The following is a 23419-nucleotide window of genomic DNA, read 5'->3' as shown; positions in this document are numbered from 1 at the left end:
GGGGGAGGAGGGGGGGGGTGGAAATGGAAACAATGACAGATTTTATTTTTGTGGGCACCAAAATCACTGTGGATGTTGACTGCAGCCATGAATTAAAAGATGCCTGCTCCTTGGAAGAAAAGTAATGATACCTAGACACTGTATTAAAAAGCATAGACATCTCTTTGCCAACAGAGGTACATCTGGTCAAATCTATGGTTTTTCCAGTAGTCATGTACGGGTATGAGATTTAGACGATAAAGAAAGCTGAGGTCCAAAGAACTGATGCATTCGAACTATGGTGCTGGAGAAGACTCTTGAAAGTCCCTTGGACAGCAAGGAGATCAAACGAGTCAACCCTAAAGGAAATCAACCTTCATTATTTCCTGGAAGGACTGATGCTGAAGCTCGAGTACTTTGGCCACCTGATATCAACAGCCGACTCACTGGAAAAGACCCTGATGCTGGGAAAGACTGAGGGCAGGAAGAGAAGGGGGCAACAGAAGATGAGATGGTTGGATGGCATCATTGACTCAATGGACATGAGTTTGAGCAAACTCCAGCAGACAGTGAAGTACAGGGAAGCCTGGTATGCTGCAATCCAATGGGTCACAAAGGGTTGGACACGACTGAGCAACTGAACAACAACAAGGTCAGAATGGCCATCATTAAAATATCTACAAAAAATCAAGGCTAGAAAGGGTGCAGAGAAAAGGGAATGCTCCTATACTATTGGTGAGAATATAAATGGGTACAACCATGATGAAGAAGAATACAGAGGTTTCTTAAAAAACTATATACAGAATTATTAATACCACATGATCCAGCAATAACACTCCAGGCCATATTCCAGAGAAAACCATTATTCAAAAGATACATGCACCCCAGGGTTCACTGCATCACTGTTTACAACAGCCAAGACGTGGAAGCAACTTATCAACAGACCAATGGGTAAAGAAGAAGTGGTACATATATACAATGGAGTATTACCCAGCAGTAAAAATGAGCAAAATAATATTATTTGCAGCAACCTGAATAAACCAAGAGACTCTTATAGTCAGTGATTAAATCAAACAGAAATGACAAGCACCATATGATATCTCTTTATAGGCAAAATCTAAGAAGTTGATACAAATGAACTTATTTACAAACAGAATTAGAGTCACAGATATAGAAAACAAACCTATTATGGAAAACACTTAGAGAGACGGGAATACCAGACCAACTTACCTGCCTCCTGAGAAGCCTGTGTACAGGTGAAGAGGCAACAGTTAGAACCAAACATGGAACAACAGACTGGTTCAAAATTGGCAAGGGAGTACAACAAGGCTGAATATCATCACTCTGGTTTTAACTTATACGCACAGTATATCATGTGAAATTCCAAGCTGGATGAAGCACAAGCTGGAATCAAGATTGACAGAAGCTATACCAATAACCTCAGATACACAGATGACATGACCCTAATGGCAGAAAGCGAAGAGGAACTAAAGAGCCTCTTGATGAAAGTGAAAGAGGAGAGTGAAAATGTTGGCTTAAAGCTCAACATTCAGAAAACTAAGATCATGGCATCCAGTCCCATCACTTCATGGGAAATAGATGGGGAAACAGTGGCTGACTTTATTTTTTCGGGCTCCAAAATCACTGCAGATGGTGATTGCAGCCATGAAATTAAAAGACGCTTACTCCTTGGAAGGAAAGTTATGACCAACTTAGACAGCATATTAAAAAGCAGAGACATTACTTTGTCAATAAAGGTCCATCTAGTCAAGGCTATGGTTTTTCCAGTGGTCATGTAGGGATGTGACAGTTGGACTATAAAGAAAGCTGAGAGCCGAAGAATTGATGCTTTTGAACTGTGGTGTTGGAGAAGATTCTTGAGAGTCCCTTAGACTGCAAGGAGATCCAACCAGTCCATCCTAAAGGAGATCAGTCCTGGGTGTTCACTGGAAGGACTGATGCTGAAGCCGAAGCTCCACACTTTGGCCACCTGATGTGAAGAGCTGATTCATTTGAAAAGACCCTGATGCTGGGAAAGATTGAGGGCAGGAGGAGAAGGGGATGACAGAGGATGAGACAGCTGGATGGCATCACCGACTCAATGGACATGGGTTTGAGTAGACTCCCGACAGTTGGTGATGGACAGGGAGGCCTGGTGTGCTTGGTTCATGGGGTCACAAAGAGTCGGACACGACTGAGCAATGGAACTGAACTGAACCTACAGTTATGTAGGAAAAACATACGTGAACATCTCCATGACCTTGGCTTTGTTCAGAGTTCATATGATACCCAAATATGATACCCAAAATACAGAAAACAATGAAAAATAGATACATTGGCTTTCAAAAAAATAAACCTTCACGCATCACAGGACATTCTCAAAAGAGTGAAAAGACAAGCAAGAGAATGGCAAAAAATGTTTGCAAACCCACAGACTGATTATGGGATTAATATCCAGAATAGGTAAAAGATGTCGACAACACAATTTAAAAATTAGCAAAAAACTAAAAAAAACATTTCTCTAGAAAAGAAATACAAATGGCCCAGAGCACATAAAAGATGCAGAATATAACTGACTGATGGAAATCAAAACTATAATGAGATACAACCTCCCACGGATCAGAATGGCTATCATCAAAAAATCTACAAACAATAAATGCTGGAGAGGATGCGGAGAAAAGAGACCTTACCTACACTACAGGTGGGAATGTGAATGGGTACAACCATGGTGAAGAAGAATATAGAGGTTCCTTAAAAAACTATGTATAGAACTATGTACGATATGATCCAGCAATCCCACTCCAGGGCATATATCCGGGAAAAAAACAGTACTCTAAAAGACAGATGCACTGCAGCGTTCACTGTAGCACTGTTACAATAGCCCAAACGCGGAAGCCGCCTAAATGTTCACTGACAGGAATGGATAAAGAAGATGTGGTACATGTACAATTAAATACTACTCAGCCATTAAAAAGAATGAAACAATGCCATTGGCAGCAACATGGATGGAACTAGAGGCTGTCATACAGTAAGTAACACACAGGAGAAATATCACATAACATCTGTTGTATGTGGAATCTAGAAAGAAATGATACAAATGAATTCATTTACAAAACAGAAACCGAATCACAGGCTTGAGAGGATGAACCTGTAACTCCCAGGCGGGAAGGATAGAGGGTATGACTAGTTTGGGATAGACAAGTACACGCTGCTATAGTTTAAATGGATAACCAGCAAGGACCTATAATGTAGCACATGGAACTCTGCTCAGTGTTACATGGCAGCCTGGATGGGAGGGGAGTTTGGGGAGAATGCATACATTTATATGTATGGCTGAGTCCCTTTGCTAGCCACCTGAAACTATCACATTGCTATTCGGCTACACTCCAATACAAAATAAAAAGGTAAAAAAAAAAAAAAACAAAGAACGACCATCATCAAAAAATCTACAAACAATAAATGCTGGAGAGGGTGAGGAGTAAAGGGATCTCTCTTACACTACTGGTGTGAATGTAAATGGATACAACCATGATGGAGAAGAATATTCAGGTTCCTTAAAAATCTGTATACAGAACTACCATATGAGCCAGCAATCCCACTCAAAGACATATATCCAGCTGCTGCTGCTGCTGAGTCGCTTCAGTCGTGTCCGGCTCTGTGCGACCCCCGAGATGGCAGCCCACCAGGCTCCCCCATCCTTGGGATTCTCCAGGCAAGAACACTGGAGCGGGTTGCCATTTCCTTCTCCAAAGCATGAAAGTGAAAAGTGAAGGTGAAGTTGCTCAGTCGTGTCCGACTCAGCGACCCCATGGACTGCAGCCCACCAGGCTCCTCCGTCCATGGGACTTTCCAGGCAAGAGTACAGAGAAAACCATTATTCAAAAAGATACATGGATGCCAAGGTTCACTGCAACACTGTTTACAATGGCCAAGATACGGCAGTAACTTAAGTATCCACTGACAGACAAATGGGTAAAGCAGAAGCGGTACACATACACGATGGAGTCTTAGTCATAAAAATGAACGAAATACTGCCATTTACAGCAACGTGGGTGGGCCAGGAGCTTCTCACAGTCAGTGATATGTCAGACACAAAATGACAAGTATCATGTGATATCACTCATGCAAAATCTAAAAAGTTGGTATAAATGAACTTATTTACAACATAGAGAGTCACAGATATAGAAAATAAACCTATAGTTACCAGAGGGGAAAGTGAGGGGTGGCTGGGAGGCATAAATTAGGAGACTGGGATCAACATATACACACTAATATATCTATACTATATCTGTATAACAAATAACCAATAAGGCCCTACTATATAGCACAGGGAACTCTATTCAGTATTCTGCATTAATCCCTATGTGAAAAGAATCTATAACAGAGTGCATACAGGTACAGATCTAATTCACTTTGCTGAATGCCAGAAACTGATACAACACAGTATACCAACTAAACTCTAATAAAAATTTAAACATAATATAACATATTTCAGAATTCAATCAAGAAAATGAAAAGCTTCTACCTTGAAAACTCAAAAACATTGCTTAAGGAAGACCTAAATAATTGGAAAGCAACCCATGTTTAAATATTAGAATGCTTACTCTTGCTCAAGTAACAATACTAGTCAGCCCAATATGGAGAAGGCAATGGCACCCCACTCCAGTACTCTTGCCTGGGGAGTCCCATGGAAAGAGGAGCCTGGTGGGCTGCAGTCCATGGGGTCGCTAAGAGTCAGACACGACTGAGTGACTTCACTTTCACTTTTCACTTTCATGCATTGGAGAAGGAAATGGCAACCCACTCCAGTGTTCTTGCCTGGAGAATCCCAGGGACGGGGGAGCCTGGTGGGCTGCCATCTATGGGGTCGCACAGAGTCGGACACGACTGAAGCGACTTAGCAGCAGCAGCAGTCAGCCCAATATACAGATTCATTTCATTCCTATTCAATCAGAGACTTTTTTTTCCCCTGAAGTGGAAGAAAAATTCCTAATATTTATTTGGAATTTCAAGGGATGCTCAAGAGTCAAATTTACCTTGCGAAAGTGTGCTACTGCATTCAAATAGACATACAAACCATAGAGTTTACCTGGAACACAGAAAGAAACCCTCAGCCTAAGCTAAGAACCACAGATGAAAACAGACACGCATCTCCATGACAATGGCCTGGGTTATGGGTCCTAAAATGTGACACCAAAGGCACAGAAAACAATGAAAATTATATACACTGGTCATCAAAAAAGTTAAAAACTTTCATGTGTCACAGGACATTCTCATGAGAGTGAAAGGACAACTAGAGGTTGGCAGAAATATTTACAAACCAGAGGCCTGCTACGGGTTTAAGATGCCAAGAACACAATTTAAAAGTGGTCCAAAAATCTGAACAGACATTTCTCTTAAGACGACATACAAATGGCCAACAGCAAATGAAAAGATGCTCAATACCACCAATACTAGAGAAATGGAAATCAGAACTACAATGAGATGTCTTGTCATACAGGTCACAATGGCCATCATCATAAAACCAATGGGGTCTGAAGTGATCTCTAAAAATGGAGCACAAGACACTTGACCCAGAAAACCCCACAAATCATGCAGATCAAGAGGTTCAAATCTTTGTGTTCACTTTAAGAACACTCGAGAAACCACCCAGGCCATTAAGTGTATGCGTATCTGAAAAGCCACCAAGTATCTGAAGGATGTCACAGTAAACAAGCGATGTGTGCCATTCCATCATTCCAGCGTGGAGCTGGTCGGTGTCCACAGGCCAAACAGTGGGGCTGGACGCAGGGTCAGTGACCAAAAAAAAGTGCCGAATTTTTACTGCACATGCTCACGCACATGCAGAGAGTGCTGAACTTAAGGGCAAAGATATAGATTCTGTGGTCATTGAGCACATTCAGGTGAACAAAGACCCCAGGAGGCAGCACAGGACTTAGAGACTCATGGTCAGATCGACCCACAAGTGAGCCCTCCCTGCCACACTGAGATGATGCTAACTGGAGGAAAACATTGTTCCTAAACCAGAAGAGGAGGTTGTGCAGCAGAAAAAGATATCCCAGAAGAAAGTAAAGAAATAAAAATTGATAGTCCAGAAATAAACACAGCAAAAAATAAATGCATACAAAAGTTAAAAAAAAAATTCTATAAATAAATGTTGGAGAGGGTAATGAGAAAAGGGAACTCTCCTACACGAATGGTGGGAATGTAGGTGGGTATAACCATGATGGAGAAGAAAATACAGGTTCCTTAAAAAACAATAAACAGAACTACTAATACCATAAGATCCAGCAATCCCATTCCAGGGCATATATCCAGAGAAAACTATTATTCAAAAAGATTCACGCACCCCAGGGTTCATGGCAGCTCTGTTTACAATAGGAAAGACATGGAGGCCACACAGATACCTACTGGCAGACAAATGGGTAAAGAAGAAGTGGTACATATATACAATGGAGTATTACTAGCCATAAAAATGAACAAAATATGGATGGACATAGAGATTCTCACAGCCAGTGATGTAAGTCAGACAGAAAAGGACAAATATCATATGATGTCACTTATATCCAAAATCTAAAATGTTGCCATAAATGCCATTATTGATAACACAGATACAGAAAACAAACCTATGGTTACCAGTAGGGAAAGTGAGGGGTGGCTGGAAGGGATAAACTAGAAGACTGGGATCAACATACACACATTACTCTACATAAAATAGATAACTAGTAACAACCTACTATGCAGCACAGGGAACTCTATTTAGTACCCTGCATTAACCCCTATGTGAAAAGAATCTAAAAGACAGTAGATATACAAATAATTTAACTGATTCAATTTGCTGTATGCCTGAAGCTAATACAACACTGAATACCAACTATACTCCAAAAAAAAATTTAAACATAATACAAAATATTTCAGAATTCAGTCAAGGAGGTGAAACACTTCTACCCTGAAAACTCTAAAACACTGCTTAAAGAAACCTAAATAATTGGAAAACAACATGTTTAAATATATTAGAATGCCTAGTAATGTTCAAATAATAATACTATTCAGTAAAAATAGAGATTCATTTCATTCCTATTCAATCTGACTTTTTTTTTCTGAATTGGTAAAAACATCATAATATTCACATGGAATTCCAAGGGACACTGAAGAGCCAAACAGTATTCCAGATGTGTATTACTGCAGTAGCACAGACATACAGACCATGGAATAGACTTGAGAACCAAGAAACAAACCCTCACTTCTAATTTCACTTGATTGCTGATAGAAGTGCTAAGACTGGTCACTGGGCCAAGAACAGATCCAACAAATGGCACTGCTGCTGCTGCTACGTCGCTGCACTCGTGTCCAACGCTGTGCGACCCCAGAGACTCTGGCAGCCCGCCAGGCTCCCCCGTCCCTGGGGTTCTCCAGGCAAGAACACGGGAGTGGGTTGCCACTTCCTTCTCCAATGCATGAAAATGAAAAGTGAAAGTGAAGGCGCTCAGCTGTGTCCGACTCCTAGTGACCCTATGGACTGCAGCCCACCAGGCTCCTCCGCCCATAGGATCTGCCAGGCAAGAAATGCAGATGCAACAAATGGCATGTGCAAAACCTTTACAGTGGATCTTCCCTCACACCATAGACAAAATTTAATGCACAATGAATCAAGGCCTAAAATTTTGGAACTAAGCTATAGAACTGTAGAAGAAAAAAAGGCTGAATATCTCCCTGACCTTCGATTTGGTGCTGGAACCTCCGATTTGACACCTAAGGCACAGAAAACAACGAAAATCAGACATTGGCCTTAAAAAAAAAATAAAAATAAAAAACTTCCACGCATCACAAGACATTCTCACAAGAGTGAAAAGACAACCTAGAGGAGGGCAAAAATGTTGGAACACCATAGGCCTCCTATGGGTTTAATGTTCAGAATATATAAAAGATGCCAACAACAGAATGCAAAATTGGACCCAAAACCTAAACAGACATGTCTCAAAGAAGACATACAAATGGCCAACAGAATGTGAAAAGATGTTCAACATCACTAATTATTAAACAAATGGAAATTAAAACTACAATGAGATACCACTGCACATGGGTGAGAATAGCCATTATAAAAAAAATCTACAAACAATAAATGCTGGAGACAGTGTGGAGAAAATAGAGCCCCCTACACTGGTGGAGGGAGTGTAAATGGGTACACCCACTACAGAGAACACCACTGAGGTTCCTTATAAAACCATATATAGAACTACCCTATGATCCAGCAATCCTCCTCCAAAGCACACATCTAGAAGAAACTAGCATTCCAAAGGAAACCTGCACCTCAGGTCCACTGCACCACTGTTTACAATACCCAAGACTGGGAAGCCACCTAAATGTCCATCGACAGAGGAATGGAGAAAGAAAAGTGCAACACCTATTCGGGGAATATTACTTAGCCATTAAAAAGAATGAAGTAATGCAATTTGCAGCAAGAGATTTTCCTATTGAGTAAGGAAAATCAGACAGAGATGAAAGAAATACCACATAATATTCCCTGTATGGGGAATTTAAAAAGAAAGGATACAAGCTAACTTATTTAGAAAACAAAATAGACTCACAGACTTAAGAATGACTTATGGTTGCCAGGGGTGAAGGGCAGGGAGAAGGGGTTGCAGGGAGTCTGGGATACATGTGAACACACTCGCTATATTTAAAATGGATAAGCACCAAATCCTACTGTATGGTATATGGAACTGTGCTCAGTGCTCTATGGCAGCCTGGATGGGAAAGAGTTTAGAGGATAATGGGCATGTGAATATAACAATTGTTACACATTGTTTTGGGATTAACCCCTTGATCATTATTACATGGTGCCCCCTTCCTTGTTTCTTGTCTTTTTTTTTAAGTTGTAAATATATAAGCACTCAAAACAGGAGCTCCTTAATATATAAAGTAAATGATAATAGTCATAAAAACAGAAACAGTGACACACAATAGTGGGGGACTTTAAACCCCACTTTCATCAATCATCAGCCAGACGAAAAAAATCAACAAGGAAACACGGGCCCTAAAAGAAACATTAGACCAAATAGACTTAGTTGATATTTATAGAAAACAGAAAAGATCATCTTCTATAGTATTCATGGAATATTCCCCAGGACTGATCACACCATAGGCCAAAATCAAGCTTTGGTAAATTTAAGAAAAGTGAAATCACATCAAGCATCTTTTCTGACCACAAAACTATGAGATTAGAAATCAATTACTGGGGAAAAAATATAAAACACATAAATATGTGGAGACTATACAATATGTTACTAAACGACCAATGGATCAATGAAAGAATCAAAGAGGTAATAAAAAAATAACTAGAGACAAGTGACAAATAAAAAAATAGCAAACCTATGGGACTCAGCAAATACAATCTTACCTCACAATAAAAATCTCAAATAAACAACCTAACTTTACATCTAAAGCAACTAGTGAAAAGAAGTAACAAAACCCAAAGTTAGTAAAAGAAAAGAAATCATAAAGATCACAGCAGAAATCAGTGAAATAGAGACAAAGAAAACAATAAAAAAGATCAATGAACCTAAAACCTAGTTCTTTGAAAAGATAAAACAAAACTGATAAACCTTTAGCCAAACTTATAAGGAAAAAGTGGCAAAGGGTGCCAATCAATAAAATTAGAAATGAAGAAGTAACAATGAACACTACAGAAACACAAAGGATCATAAGATGACCACACACGCATACACAAAAACCATTTGCCAAAAAAAACGGACAACTTAGAAGAAATGGACAAATTCTTAGAAAGGCACAACCTTCCAAGACTGAACCAGGAGGAAACAGAAAATATGAACAAACCAGTCACAAGTGCTGAAACTGAAACAGTGATTTTTAAACTCCCCAAAACAAAAGTCCATAACCAGGGGGCTACACAGGCAAATTCTATCAAACATTTAAAGAGTTAACGCCTATCCTTCTGAAACTATTCCCAAAAACTGCAGAGAAGAAATACTCCTAAGCTCATTTTATGAGGCCACCATCACCCTGACACCAAAACCAAAGATACCACACAAACAAAAGAAATTACATGCTAATATCACTGACGAACAGACACACAAAACACTCAACAGAATAGCAACAAACTAAATCCAACAATACATTAAAAGGATCACACACCACGATCAAGTGGGATTTATCTCAAGGATGCAAGAATTCTTCAATATCCACAAATCAATGTGACACACCACATTAACAAACTGAAGAACAAAAACCATATGATCATCTCAACAGATGCAGAGAGAGCTTTTGACAAAATGCAACACCCATTTATGATAAAAAAAAAAAAAAAAAAAACACTCCAGAAAGTGGGCATAAAGGGAACTTACCTCAACATAATAAAGGCTATATATGACAAACTCAGACTTCCCTGGTGGCTCAGCCGGTAAAGCATCTGCCTACAATGTGGGAGACCCACTAGTATCATTCTCAATAGTGAAAAGCTGAAACCATTCCCTACAAATCAGGAACAAGCCAAGGATGTCCTCTGCCACCACTTTTATTCAACATAGTTTTGGAAGTCCTAGCCACGGCAATCAGAGAAGAAAAAGAAATGAAAGGAATCTAAATTGGAAAAGAAGAAGTAAAATTGCCACTGTTTGCAGATGACATGATACTATACACAGAAAATCCTAAAGATGGTACTAGTAAACTACTACAGCTCATCGATGAATTTGGTAAATAAAGTTTCAGGGTACAAAATTAATACAAAGAAATCACTTGCTTTCCTACACACGAACAATAAAGGTCAGAAACAGAAATTAAGAAAACAATCCCATTTATCACATCAAAAAGAATAAAATACCTAGGTATAAACCTATGTAAGAAGACAAAAGATCTGTACTATGAAAACTATAAGATGCTGATGAAAAGAAATAGAAGATGACACATATGGAGGGATACACCATGTTTTTGGATTGGAAGAATCAATACTGTCAAAATGACTGCACTACCCAAGACAATCTACAGATTCAATGCAATCCCTACTGAATTACCAATAGCATTTTTCACTGAATTAGAACAAAAATTTAAATTTGTACAGAGTCACAAAAGACTGAATAGCCAAAGCAATCCTGAGAAAGGAAAATGCAGGTAGAGGGATCAGGCTCCCTGACTTCAGACTACACTACAAAGCCACAGTCACCAAGACGTATGCTGCTGGTACAAAGACAGAAATATAGATCAACAGAACAGGACACAAAGCCCAGAAATACAACCCCGCACCTATGCGCAATTAACTTATAACAAAGGAGGCAAGACTACACATTGGAGAAAAGACAGTCTCTTCAATAAATGGTGCTAGGAAAACTGGACAGCTACATGCAAAAGAATGAAATAATACCAGACACAAAAATAAACTAAAAATGGATCAAAAACTAAATATAAGGCTGGACATTATAACTCTTGGAGGAAAACACAGGCAGAACACTTTGACACAAATCGCAGCAAGATCTTTTTGAATTAACCTTCCAGAGTAATGAAAATAAAAACAAAAATAAATAAATGGTGTTCAAACTCAAAAGTTTCTGCACAGCAAAGGAAACCATAAACAGAAAGACAATCCACAAAATAGGAGAAAATATTTGCCAACAAAGTGACTGACAAGGGATTAATCTCCAAAATATACACAAAACTGTTCATGAAGCTCTAGGTCGAAAAAACAAACAACCCAATAAAAAAAATAGGCAGAAGATCAGAGATTTCTGCAAAGAAGACATACAGATGGCCAAAAAGCACATGAAAAGATACTCAACATCACTAAATATCAGAGAAAAGGAAAGCAAAATACAGTGATGCATCACTTCACACCAGTGAGAATGGCCATCATCAAAAAACATGCGAACCATACACAGGGAGCTCTGCATGGCGCTCTGTGATGATGCAGAGGAGGAGAACAGCTCAGGGAGTGGGGAGGCTCAAGAGGGAGGGGAGATATATATATATAATTATGACTGATTTGCACTGATGTAAGACAGAGATCCCCACAACACTGAAACAATTCTCCTCCAATTAAAAAATCGAAAAAATATGCAAACAATAAATGCTGAAGAGGGTGTGGAGAAAAGGGAATCCTCCTACACTGTTGGTAGGAATGTAAACTGGTATAGCCACTAGGGAGAATGTTATGGAGGTTTCCTAAAAAACTAAAATAGAACTACCATATGATCCAGCAATCCCAGTTCTGGGCATATATTCAGAGAAAACCATAATTTGACAAGATACATGCACCATAATGTTCACTGCAGCATTATTTACAACAGCTGAGCCAAGGAAACCACCTAAACGTCCACCAGCAGGGGAACGGATAAAGAAGAGGCACATGTAGTAGCTCAAACGGTAAAGAATCTGCCTGCAATGCAGGAAACCCAAGTTCAGCTCCTGGGTCAGGAAGAGCCTCTGGAGAAGGGAATGGCAATCCATTCCAGTATTCTTGCCTGGAGAATCCCATGGACAGAGGAGCCTGGCGGGCACAGCCCATGGGATCACAGAGAGTCAGATACGACTGAGCAACTGACAGTACCTACTGCTCCATTAAAAAGAACGAAATAATGCCATATGCAGCCACAGGGATACTACAGATTATCATACTGAATAAGCCAAAGTAAATATCATATCACTCATAAGCGGAATCAGATTTCTACAAAATGATACAAATGAACTTAGTCACGAAACAGAAACAGTTACAGATATGGAAAACAAACTTATGGTTACCAAAGGGGAAAATGGAGGGGGAGGGATAATCAGCAGTATGGGATTAACATGTACACATGACCATAAATAAGACAGATAACCAACGAGGACCCGCTGTACAGCACAGGGAACTCTACTCGATATTCTGTGGTAACCTATATGAGGAAAGAATCTAAAAAAGAATGAACACGTATATATGTATAACTGAATCACTTTGCTGCACACCTGAAACTAATTCAACATTGTAAATCAACTATACGTGAATAAAATTTTAAAAAGAAAGAAAATAAACTCATGACAGTGCTCGTCTCTGGGGGGTACAATTATAGTGCTTTTTCACTTTCTCTGCTATATATTTCTGAAATGTTCTTATAATTCAACAATTCCTTTGTAAGGCAGAAGTAGTACAAAGAATATTAAAGGTGGGGGTGAGACAGACAAGAGGGAGAAGATGCCCAACCCCAGGGCAGCAGAGCCTGAGCGCCGGGGACGAACTGGGGGCTATTGTCGCGTCACTGCTACCCCCAAGTGCCCTCTACCTGGGGCTGCGACTGCTCTGTGGGCTGTCTGGTTCTGGCAGAGGCCACAGGGGTCAGGTCAAATGTGACCCTAAGTGGGCCCATGCACCCTCCTGTTGTCCCCACGGCACTGCACTCCGAGGGTCTGGATGTTGAGGGCCCGTGGAAGTTGTGAGTAGGGGCAGAGCCAGGCCCACTTACCTGTGTGGAAGAATTTCCCTGAGTAGCCCAGGTTGAAAGTGAAGTTTGGGATGTGTGTCCGTAGTTCGTTCTGTGTATCAAACAGGGCCTAGGATAGGCAGAGTGGGGACAGTGCGGTGAGAGGAAGCCAGGAGCTCCCTGCTCCTCCCATGAGGGCCCACATCAAGGGTCTGGCTCCTACAGTACCAGCTACAAAGGCTGCAGGGCCCAAGGAAAAATAAGAATAGGGATGTCTGCACAAAAATTGTTAAAAATGTCAGGAAGGGAACAGCGGAGGATCACCTTGTGTGGGCATCTTCCAAGCATGGGGCCCTGTGTGACTGTGCAGGCCCCATTCCCACGAAGCCAGCCTGTGCCACCACCTCCACCAGGCCTCCGGCAAGACAAGGCCTAGACCCTAGCCTGATACTGCTGTGTCCTTGAGAAAGTTTAGCAACTTCTCCAGGCCTCAGTTTCCCTAGGTGTGAAATGGGGTTAACAACAGCTCTCTCACGGGACTCTAAATGAGATACTACATGTAAAACAGCCTGGCATTTTGGCAAATGATGAAAAATGGTAGCATTGTCATGTCTGAAGTCACTGCCACTGTTAGCCTCATGTCTTCATCTGTCAAATGAGGGGGATTTCACATCACTGGTGACTAAAAGGCTGATACCAAAGGACCACAACTTTTCTAAAGATATACTGTGTGTCCAGCAATGCAGCGTTTCCATGCACGGCACACTCAGTGCTTTGCATGTCAGAGAAGGGATGCTGACCCTTGTGAAACAAACATTCAGTTGTCCTCTGGAGTGGGGACTGAAAAAGTCCCTACCAGGCATGATGTGCAAGGCTGCTGGGAAACCTGCAAGAAGAGCCTGCTATCAGAACACTTTGCAAACAGAAAGTCCTGGCTCTCCTGGGGCCACGCACTACCTCATGGACATCCATGCCCTAGCTGTGCTGCCTTGGGCCAGTCACTTCACCTCTCTGAATCTTAGTGTCTGCCTCCATAAAATGGGATTTAAAACAATACCCATCTCACAAAGCTGCTGTGAGGATCAGATGAGGCAACACATAGAAAGGGCTGAGCACAGAGCCTGGCGCTTGCCAAGCCTTGAATAAAAGCTGCTGTTGGTATTACTTAAGTTGTACTGGACAGCCCGTACTGTACAAGTTAATGAGGCAACATTCATGTTTCTGAAAGAAAAGCTCAGTTGTCGCCAGTGCTTGGGACTGAAGAAAAAAAAATTTTTTTTAACTGTCCATTCTGACTCAAAAAAGGATGCTTAAGGCAAATGGGACCTGGCTGCTGGAGGGCTCGGCAGTCTCCACTGAGCTGCATGCATGGAAGAGGGCATCTCTGTTGGTACTCTTCTACAGAAACAGCTCCAAACTGCTAGCATTCTTCTCACTCTAAAAATGGGGAAAATAAGAACCAAGAGGCCAAGTCTGGGGTTCATGGGAGACACAGTGAGCCTGGCAGCCTGATTTCCTTCTGGGGCCAACACTGGACCTCTCAAGGACTCATCCTGGACAGGGAGCAAAGACCTAAGTTACAGAGGAGAGAGCAAGGCTGGGCCACCAGAAGAATGACCTAGGTAGAAAACAGAGTAATCTGCTTTGCTGGAGGTGGATCGTGGCATCGTATGAAGCCTCAGCTGGAAGGCTCAAGAGGAGCTGTCGCAAAACTTTCTTCCAACAGAGGAGCCCTTGAGGAGGTGAAATCTCAGAAGCAGACACATAAAAAAAGCAATACTGCCCTGTCCTAAAAGTGGGGCAGAGGGCTCAGAGCCTGGCACCTGCACACGCCCCCGACCCCAACCCCAGCCATCCAGGCCCCTCCCACCCACCCCATCTTGTCATTTCACTGCTGAGGTTCAGACAAGGGAAGGGGTGTGCTCAGGTCACCCACTTAGGGGCAGACTGGGACTTGAACCCAGGTCTTGACTCCCCAGACACTGCCTGCTCCCCAGAAGCCTCTGCTCTGCTCTTCTCCTCTGGAGGTGTAAGGAGGAGCAGAGAGTCCACTCTGGACCAAGGAAAGGTCAACACATCCCCCTGCTCCTCACCCAGGGGGCCCCACCCACTATGGCCCTTTCAGGACCTACAGCCAATCCCAACATAGCACCCATGGGAGGAAAGCATTGCTGTAAAGTCTCTTTCACTCCTCCTCCTAACATCAAAAAAAAAGTCTTGGTTTGGTGCTAATACATTTCTAACTCTCACTAATCTCACATAAGAGAGGACAGGCGGTCAGTAGGCAGCAGTACTTCAGTAGAATTTAATCCCCTGTTTTGTTTTCACTGGATCTATTGTTATGGTTGCCCTCTATTTATGGCATGTGATACTGATTTCCCCATTTACACAAGTGATGTTGTTCCCTTTGCATATAACCTTGAGTAAAATAGTGAGTAGACGGAAGCTGTCTTTTAGAGAATGCTTAACGGTCTTAATTTGTAGGTGTCTCTTTTACAGTGAAACGTGTAAAATTTCATGGCTTGCAAAATGCTTTTACATATAGTTAGTTAAGTTAGGTAAACATTTTTTGAATTAAATACATGCCTTCCACCATTTATACAGAGCTCAGTTAAAGTATGCCTTGTGTATGATTTAAGCTCTAATTCTTGTTTTATGAGTTTTGGAGGAGCTTTGATACTGACATACACATTTTTGAGAGTTAAAAATCATGTCTGGATTAAGAGGTAGGTAAACAACTCCGCACAGCTCCCATCTCTCAGTAGTTATGTTCCTGAGCCCCACATATCCAGATGCAAAATTCCTCTATATTCAGTACTTCAAATAATTTTAAATGGCTACCTGCTGCGAAGAAGACAATAGAACCAAATGGCCAAGGGAGGGGGACGGACAGCATAAAGGAGTACAAAGAGCAAAGTCACAGTGGGGACAGCAGAGGTTGATGGTGGTGAGGCCTCCCCTGCCCCCGCTGGCACCCCAGCCATACCTTCACGTCCTCCACCTTCATGCGTGTGCCCTCCTTGCCCACGAAGATGTCATCGATGTCCACCAGGATATAGCGGTCCAGAGGCAGTGAGAGGCGCTTGCCCGTGAGGAAGGCCACGGCATCGACAAAGACGAGTTTGTGCAGCCAGAAGTTGAGGTTGTTGCCAAAGAGGACACGCTGGATGCCGTCGTGCAGGCCCAGGTCCTGGACCACCGTGGCATGCAGCGCGGCGTGCAGCCCGGCGTCCGCGCCCAGGTGCGGGATGGACTCAGACGAGCGCGTCTTGGCCAGCAGCACCGGCTCATAAGTGGAGTGGTTCGACTGGAACACGGTCCAGTCCTCGCCGGGCAGCACGCCCTTCTCCACCTCACTGGGCCGGGTCACATAGAGCAGCGGGGACTTGGGGTTGATGCTGCAGTCCTTCAGGCCCAGGTTCGAGTGCAGGAACAGGGGGAAACCTTTGAGCTGTGCGCTCAGCAGGCTGTTCTCATTGGCCTGCAGCAGGGAGGGGAAAGGAGGGGAGGGGAAAGACAGCCATCAGATCCACAGCCCCCCGGGACCATGGAATCTCAGGTGTAATACTGAGATGGGCAGAGAACAGTAATGTCAGCAGTACCCGCTCTCATTCCTGGAGGCCTCATCACACTCCTGAGCCTCTGTGAACATAGCACACCCCACTCTGCCCATCTCAGTACCACACCAGCTCACACACGGGACGGCTTCTCAAAGCCAGGAACCAGGCTCGCATACTTCACGTGAAGAGGCCCTGTAATCCTCCCAGCAGCCCCACGATGGAGGCATCTCCGTTATACAGACAAGGAGACCAGTCCCAGAAAGGCTAGGTAACCTGTCCAAAATCACACATGGGAAAGCTAGCAGTGGAGCGCACAGATTCTGCCACCAGTCTGCCTGACCTTGAGGAAGTTATGTAACCTCCCCACGCCTCAGTTTCTTCTGCTATAAAACATGGCCAAGAATGGCAGCAAGTCCCTCAGGGCTGGTGGAGGAGAGTGAGCATTAATCCTGGCAAAGTGATCAGAACAGGACTGGCAGCATCACCATCGCTCCTTCAGTCTTCACATTAGCCTCTGTCATCCCGCTTCACAGGCAAGGACACCGAGGCTCCGAGCGCGGTGCCATCCTGGGTCACACAGTGGTCAGGATGAGCCGCAATGCACAGCCACATGGCTGACCCCAGAGCCCACCCACCTGACCACCAGGCTTCCTGCCTGGGCTTTCCAAGCTGGCTTTTGCCACACCATCTTTTCTTCAGGAGAAAGCCTGGGTGAATGCCCATGGAGAAGAGATCAGAGAGCAGGAGACTGCTGGGGGAGCAGGAAACTGCTGGGGGTGCAGGAGTAGACACTCCGCCGCAGAGTGCTCCCAACCCCTAGACGCCCCAGCACTCCCGAGGCCATGCCCCACAGGAGTCCAGCTCCCGGTGCCTCTGTCTCCTCCCAGGATCCACCGCTGCCAGCTCTCTGGGGACCTTCAGACAGTACCCAAAGCACCCTCTCCTTCCTCTTCCCTGGACTCACAGCCCCTGCCCCTTGTCCTTCACCCTCCCAGTCACCTTCCTCTGGTTGTAGTACAATCTGTCTTTGTCCCTGTGCCACCTCCTTTGAGTCTTCTTGGCCTGACAAACTCCTGCTCATCCTTCAAAACCCAAAGCATCTCCTCTCTTCTCATCCCTGGGACCACATTAAAGCCTCAGCTGCAGCACTTCTCACCTCGGCTGCGGCACTATCTGTTCAGAGTCTCCCTGCCAGTCCACGCCCTCTCAAGGGCAGGGACGATGTCATTTCTACCTTGGATTCCTGGTGCCAGCACAGGCTTGACACCCAGTGGGAGAAAAGGCATATTTGATGAGTAACTGAATTTTTAAAAAGAAAGAACAGACAGATCCCGAATACCTGGCACATGACAGCTATTCATTACACGTTTCATTTGTTTATCCCACAATTATTCACTATTCCAGGCACTGTGTTAAGTAACAGGCATGTGGTGAGAAAAACAGACACTGCTCCTGCCCTTATGAACTATAAAGGCAAGCAGAGAAGAGAGAGAGAAATCAAAATAGCAGAAATGTACATAAAACTTCAATGTGGCACAACTACACAGAAGAGGCTCAGAGCTCTAGAAGAGTAGGTAACTGAGCATAGTCAGCTAGCTCAAGAGAGGCTTCGCTAGGAAACAGACTTCTGAACTAAGATTTAAAGAATGAGTAAGTGTCAACTAGGGCAGAAGTAGGAGCCAAGTTCAAAGAACAGCAAGTGCAAAGGTCCTGAGATGGGAGAGAGTGTGGCACAGTCAAGGAACATGGAAAGGCCAGCAGAGTGATCAACAGGGAGAAGAGGCAGAAAGGTCAGCTGGGGCCAGACCTGCAGGACCCTGGAGGCTGGAAGTGGCACTGGGAAGCCAACAGACTCCATCAAAGGGATCTGAACAGAGGGATGACAGGTTCCTATTTGCATTTTAAAGGTCCATCTGGCCACTGTGTGGGGTGGGACAAAGCAAGAGTGGACAAAGGGCGCCAAATGAGGTTGGAGAGGGAGGCAGGGTGGTGCGCTGGGCCGCCCTGGAGAGCTGGCCTGTGAGCGCCGTGCAAGGACACTTGCTGAGGGCCAAGCCTTGTGCCAGGGCACCTTTCAGTAATAACCTCCACGCAAAACTGCTTTTCTGTAATTCCCGTGAAGGCTCTGGAGGGCCCTGGCCTCACAAGCTGAGGTAAGGGGCCTGTGTTCCACTCTCCACACACCAGGAACACCTGCCAACTCCCCACCCTTGTGATGAGAGTCCCAAATTGAGAGGCCCTTCCCCCAGCCCCAGGGTCCCCAGGACTGTTAAGCCAGCACCGGGGACAAAGGCAGTGGGGGCCAGTGACATCTCAGACCCTGTCTATCACCTGCTGTGGCCGGGGAGGCCACAGTGGACCACAGGCACTGGGGGATCCCATTTCAAAGCCCCGATCCTGAACTGACTGCCAGGCGCTGGCAGCTCAGGCAGCTGGCCAGCTAGGACACGGCGAGGAAGGGAGAGAGCCAAGTCACTGGCTGTCCACCCCAGCCTGCAGTGAAAGCAACCATCTGGGAAGGGAAGGGAAAGTAAGCATAAGCATGGCAGAGACTGAACTCCCACTGTGGGCCTCGCCCCAAGGGAGGGGAATCCCTCCTGTTCTTCAGCACTGGGGACCCACACAGGAGACACCAAGTCTTCCAGTGGGGTCACCAGGCAGAGGAAGGAATAGCCCTGACCCAGGAATGGGAAGGCCTAGTACATGACACCCCACTCCTGTACTCTTGCCTGGAAAATCCCATGGACAGAGGAGCCTGGTGGGCTGCAGTCCATGGGGTCGCTAAGAGTTGCTTTTCTCTTTCATGTATTGGAGAAGGAAATGGCAATACTCCAGTATTCTTGCCTGGAGAATCCCAGGGACAGGGGAGCCTGGTAGGCTGCCGTCTAGGGGGTCGCAGAGTCGGGCATGACTGAAGCAACTTAGCAGCAGCAGCAGCAGCAGTACCGACTGAGAGTAACTGGTTGCATGACCTTGGGAACCTCAGGGCCCTGCTTCCCAAGGCACTACTTCTTAGGGCCTCAGGTCTCACAGCCATCGGTTAGTTTGCTCCTACAAGTGGGTTAGAAGAACTGAGCATGCTGGCTCAATCTTGGCTCAGACTTACGAGCTGTGTCAGTCTAGACAGCCATGTTACTTTTGGAGCCTCAATTCCTCACCTAAAAACAAAGTACTCACTTCACAGGACCTATGAAGTGATAGGTGATATATCTGATAAAGTGATATATTTGATAAAGCACTAGAACATTTAGGTATGACCTAAATCAAAGCCCTTCTGGTTATTCAGTGGAGCTGATGAATAGATTCAAGGGATTAGATCTGGTAGACAGAATGCCTCAAGAACTATGGACGGAGGTCTGTAACACTGTACAGGAGGTAGTGACCAAAACCATACCTAAGAAAAAGAAATGCAAGAAGGCAAAGTGGCTGTCTGAGGAGGCCTTACAAATAGCTGAGAAAAGAAGAGAAGAGAAAGGCAAAGGAGAAAGGAAAAGATATACTCAACTGAATGCAAAGTTTCAAAGAATAGCAAGGAGAGATAAGAAAGCCTTCGTAAATGAACAATGCAAAGAAATAAAGGAATACAACAAAAAGACTAGAGATCTCAAGAAAATTAGAGATGCCAAGGGAACATTTCATGGAAAGATGGGCACAATAAAGGACAAAAACAGCAAGGACCTAACAGAAGCAGAAGAGAAGAAGAAGAGGTGGCAAGAATACGCAGAGGAACTGTGCAAGAAAGGTCTTAATGACCCAAATAACCACGATGGTGTGATCACCTACCTAGAGCCAGATATCCTGGAATGTGAAGTCAGGTGGGTCTTAGGAAATCTCACTATGAACAAAGATAGTGGAGGTGATGGAATTCCAGCTGAGCTATCTCAAATCCTAAAAGATGATACTGTTAAAGTGCTGCACTCAATATGTCAGCAAATTTGGAAGACTCAGCAGTGGCCACAGGACTGGAAAAGGTCAGTTTTCATTCCAATCCCAAAGAAGGGCAATGCCAAAGAATGTTCAAATTACCACACAACTGCACATTTCACATGCTAGCAAGATTATGCTCAAAATTCTTCAAGCTAGACTTCAGCAGTATGTGAACCAAGAATTTTCAGGTGTTCAAGCTGGATCCAAAAAAGACAGAGGAACCAGAGATCAAACTGCCAACATCCGTTGGATCTTAGAAAAAGCAAGGGAATTTAAAAAAAAAAAAAAAGCTACTTCTGCTTTATTGACTATGGTAAAGCCTTTGACTGTTTGGATCACAAACTGTGGAAAATTCTTAAAATGATGGGAATACCAGACCACCTTTAATCAACAGAACCAAACATGGAACAATGGACTGGCTCAAAACTGGGAAAGGAGTACATCAAGGTTGTATACTGTCACAGTACATCCTGTGAAAAGTTGGCCTAGATGACTCACAAGCTGGAATCAAGATTGCCAGGAGAAATATCAACAACCTCAGACATGCAGATGGTACCAGTTTAATGGCAGAAAGCGAAGAGGAAGTAAAGAGCCTCTTGATGAAAGTAAAAGAGAAGAGTGAAAAAGCTGGCTTAAAACTCAGCATTCGAAAAACTAAGATCACGGCATCCATCCCATCACTTCATGGCAAAAAGATAGGGAAAAAGTAGAAACAGTGACAGACTTTATTTTCTTGGACTCCAGAATCACTGGGGATGGGGACAGCAGCCACGAACTTAAAAGACGCTTGCTCTGTGGAAATAAGGCTATGATAAATCTAGACATGGTATTCAAAAGCACAGACATTACTTTGCCAACAAAAGTCCGTCTAGTCAAAGCTATGGTTTTTCCAGTAGTCATGTATGAATGTGAGTTTTGGATCATAAAGAGAGCTGAGCACTGAAGAATTCATGCTTTTGAACTGTGGTGCTGGAGAAGACTCTTGAGAGTCCCTTGGACAGCAAGAAAATCAAACCAGTCAATGTTAAAGGTATCAACCCTGAATATTCATTTGAAGGACTGACGCTTAGGTTGAAGCTCCAACACGTTGGCCACCTGATGGGAGGAGGTGACTCTTTGGAAAAGACCCTGATGCTGGGAAAGATTGAAGGCAGGAGGAGAAGAGGATGACAGAGGATGAGATGATTGAATGGTGTCATCGATTCAATGGACATGAGTTTGAGCAATCTCTGGGAGATGGTGAATGACAGGGAAGCCTGGCGTGCTGTGTGCTGCAGTCCATAGGGTCACAAAGAGTTGGACATGACTGAGCAACTGAACAACAAGGCCTGCAAGGCAACGAGCTGAGGGTGCGGCACAGAGTAAGCGTACAAACAGGGCTTCCCAGGTGGCACTAGTGGTAAAGACTCCAGTTGCCACTGTAGGAGACAAAAGAGACAGGGGTTTGATCCCTGGGTCTGGAAGGTCCCCTGGAGGAGCACGTGGCAACCCACTCCAGTATTCTTACCTGGAGAATCCCCATGGACAGAGGAGCCTGGCAGGCTACAGTCCATGGGGTCGCAAAGAGTCAGACACGATTGAGGTAACTTAACACACACACACACAAGTGTGCACAGAAAGCATTAGTGGCCCTTGTCAGGCCTCTGCCAGGATGTGCTCAACCCGGGGGAACCTGGAGCTGCCAGGCTGAGCCAGGAAACAGGGCTACAGACGAAGACCGACTCCGCCCTCAGGGACTTCAGGGGCACATGTTGGCTGAGCCACAAGACAGACATCCACCCCCAGTCGTGTGTGCAAGGCCAGCCAGCTGCCACTTCCTGGTGGCTCTGGGTACCAAGCACTGTGCTAGTGCTTCCTGTCCACTGTCCTGTCTTCAATGTGGCGCAACAAAGGCGGGTGCTGTGATTGGCCCCGTTTCACAGACTGGCTGAATATCCTGCCCAAGGTCACTCTGTCTGTAAGTGACAGAAAGAACTGACCCACAGTCTGGACTCTCCAGCCCCTGCTCTCCCACTGACCACGGAGTCCAGTGCTGTGGGCATTAGAAAGTGAGCTCTTCCAGACCCCTGGAGTCCCAACCCCCAACCTGCATGTTTCTTGCAGAAGAGCAGAAACATGCAGCTTGACCACCAGATGGCTCCAGTCGGAATGGAAAGTCACCGGCCCCTGATGAAAACCAAGGAGGAGTCTTGTTTTACACAGAAGGGTGGAAAGAGCATGGAGCACTGGAGCGACCACAGGCCCCACAGGAGACTCGGCATACCACTGCCCCTCCCTGGGCCAAATGTTCACCTTCTGTATAGCAAGGAACCAGGGCCTAAGAGGATCCCAGCTCTGTTGTACCCACTGCGCCCAATGACCAGAGTCCACAGACTGGTCCCCAGAAACCAGGGGAGCTCTGGGCACTGGGCGTGGGCTCTGGTGCAAATGCTACTAAATACGTGGTTTTCAATGCTCCTGGACCCATCCCAGTGTTGGGAATAAAGTCTGTAGAACCAGATCACCTAGGTTCAAATCCTACACCTATGCTCATTAGAGGTGTTGAGTGCG

The 23419-nt window shown here is 44.4% G+C and overlaps 1 protein-coding gene across 7 annotated transcripts in view; it reads right to left on the bottom strand.

Moving 5' to 3' along the window:
- Positions 1–23419, bottom strand: part of NDST1 (N-deacetylase and N-sulfotransferase 1) — an 87935-nt gene that overhangs the window by 32317 nt on the left and 32199 nt on the right. For all 7 annotated transcript variants that reach the window (XR_015167743.1, XR_015167744.1, XM_086412452.1 and 4 more), the window contains 2 exons: positions 16369–16863; positions 13425–13512 (listed from right to left, as the gene is read on the bottom strand). Coding sequence is in view for 4 of the 7 variants with exons in the window: in XM_086412452.1 (XP_086268578.1) it covers positions 13425–13512; positions 16369–16863 (583 nt within the window). In the remaining 3 variants the exon portion in view is untranslated. The remainder of the gene's footprint in view (positions 1–13424; positions 13513–16368; positions 16864–23419) is intronic.

Source organism: Bos grunniens, chromosome 7 (assembly GCF_055505025.1).
Source record: "Bos grunniens cultivar Pamir isolate PY7600 chromosome 7, Bosgru_T2T1.0, whole genome shotgun sequence".
Lineage (NCBI taxonomy): Eukaryota > Metazoa > Chordata > Mammalia > Artiodactyla > Bovidae > Bos > Bos grunniens.
The sequence above is the reverse complement of the archived record's forward strand: the minus strand, read 5'-3'. Positions and strand labels throughout refer to the sequence as shown.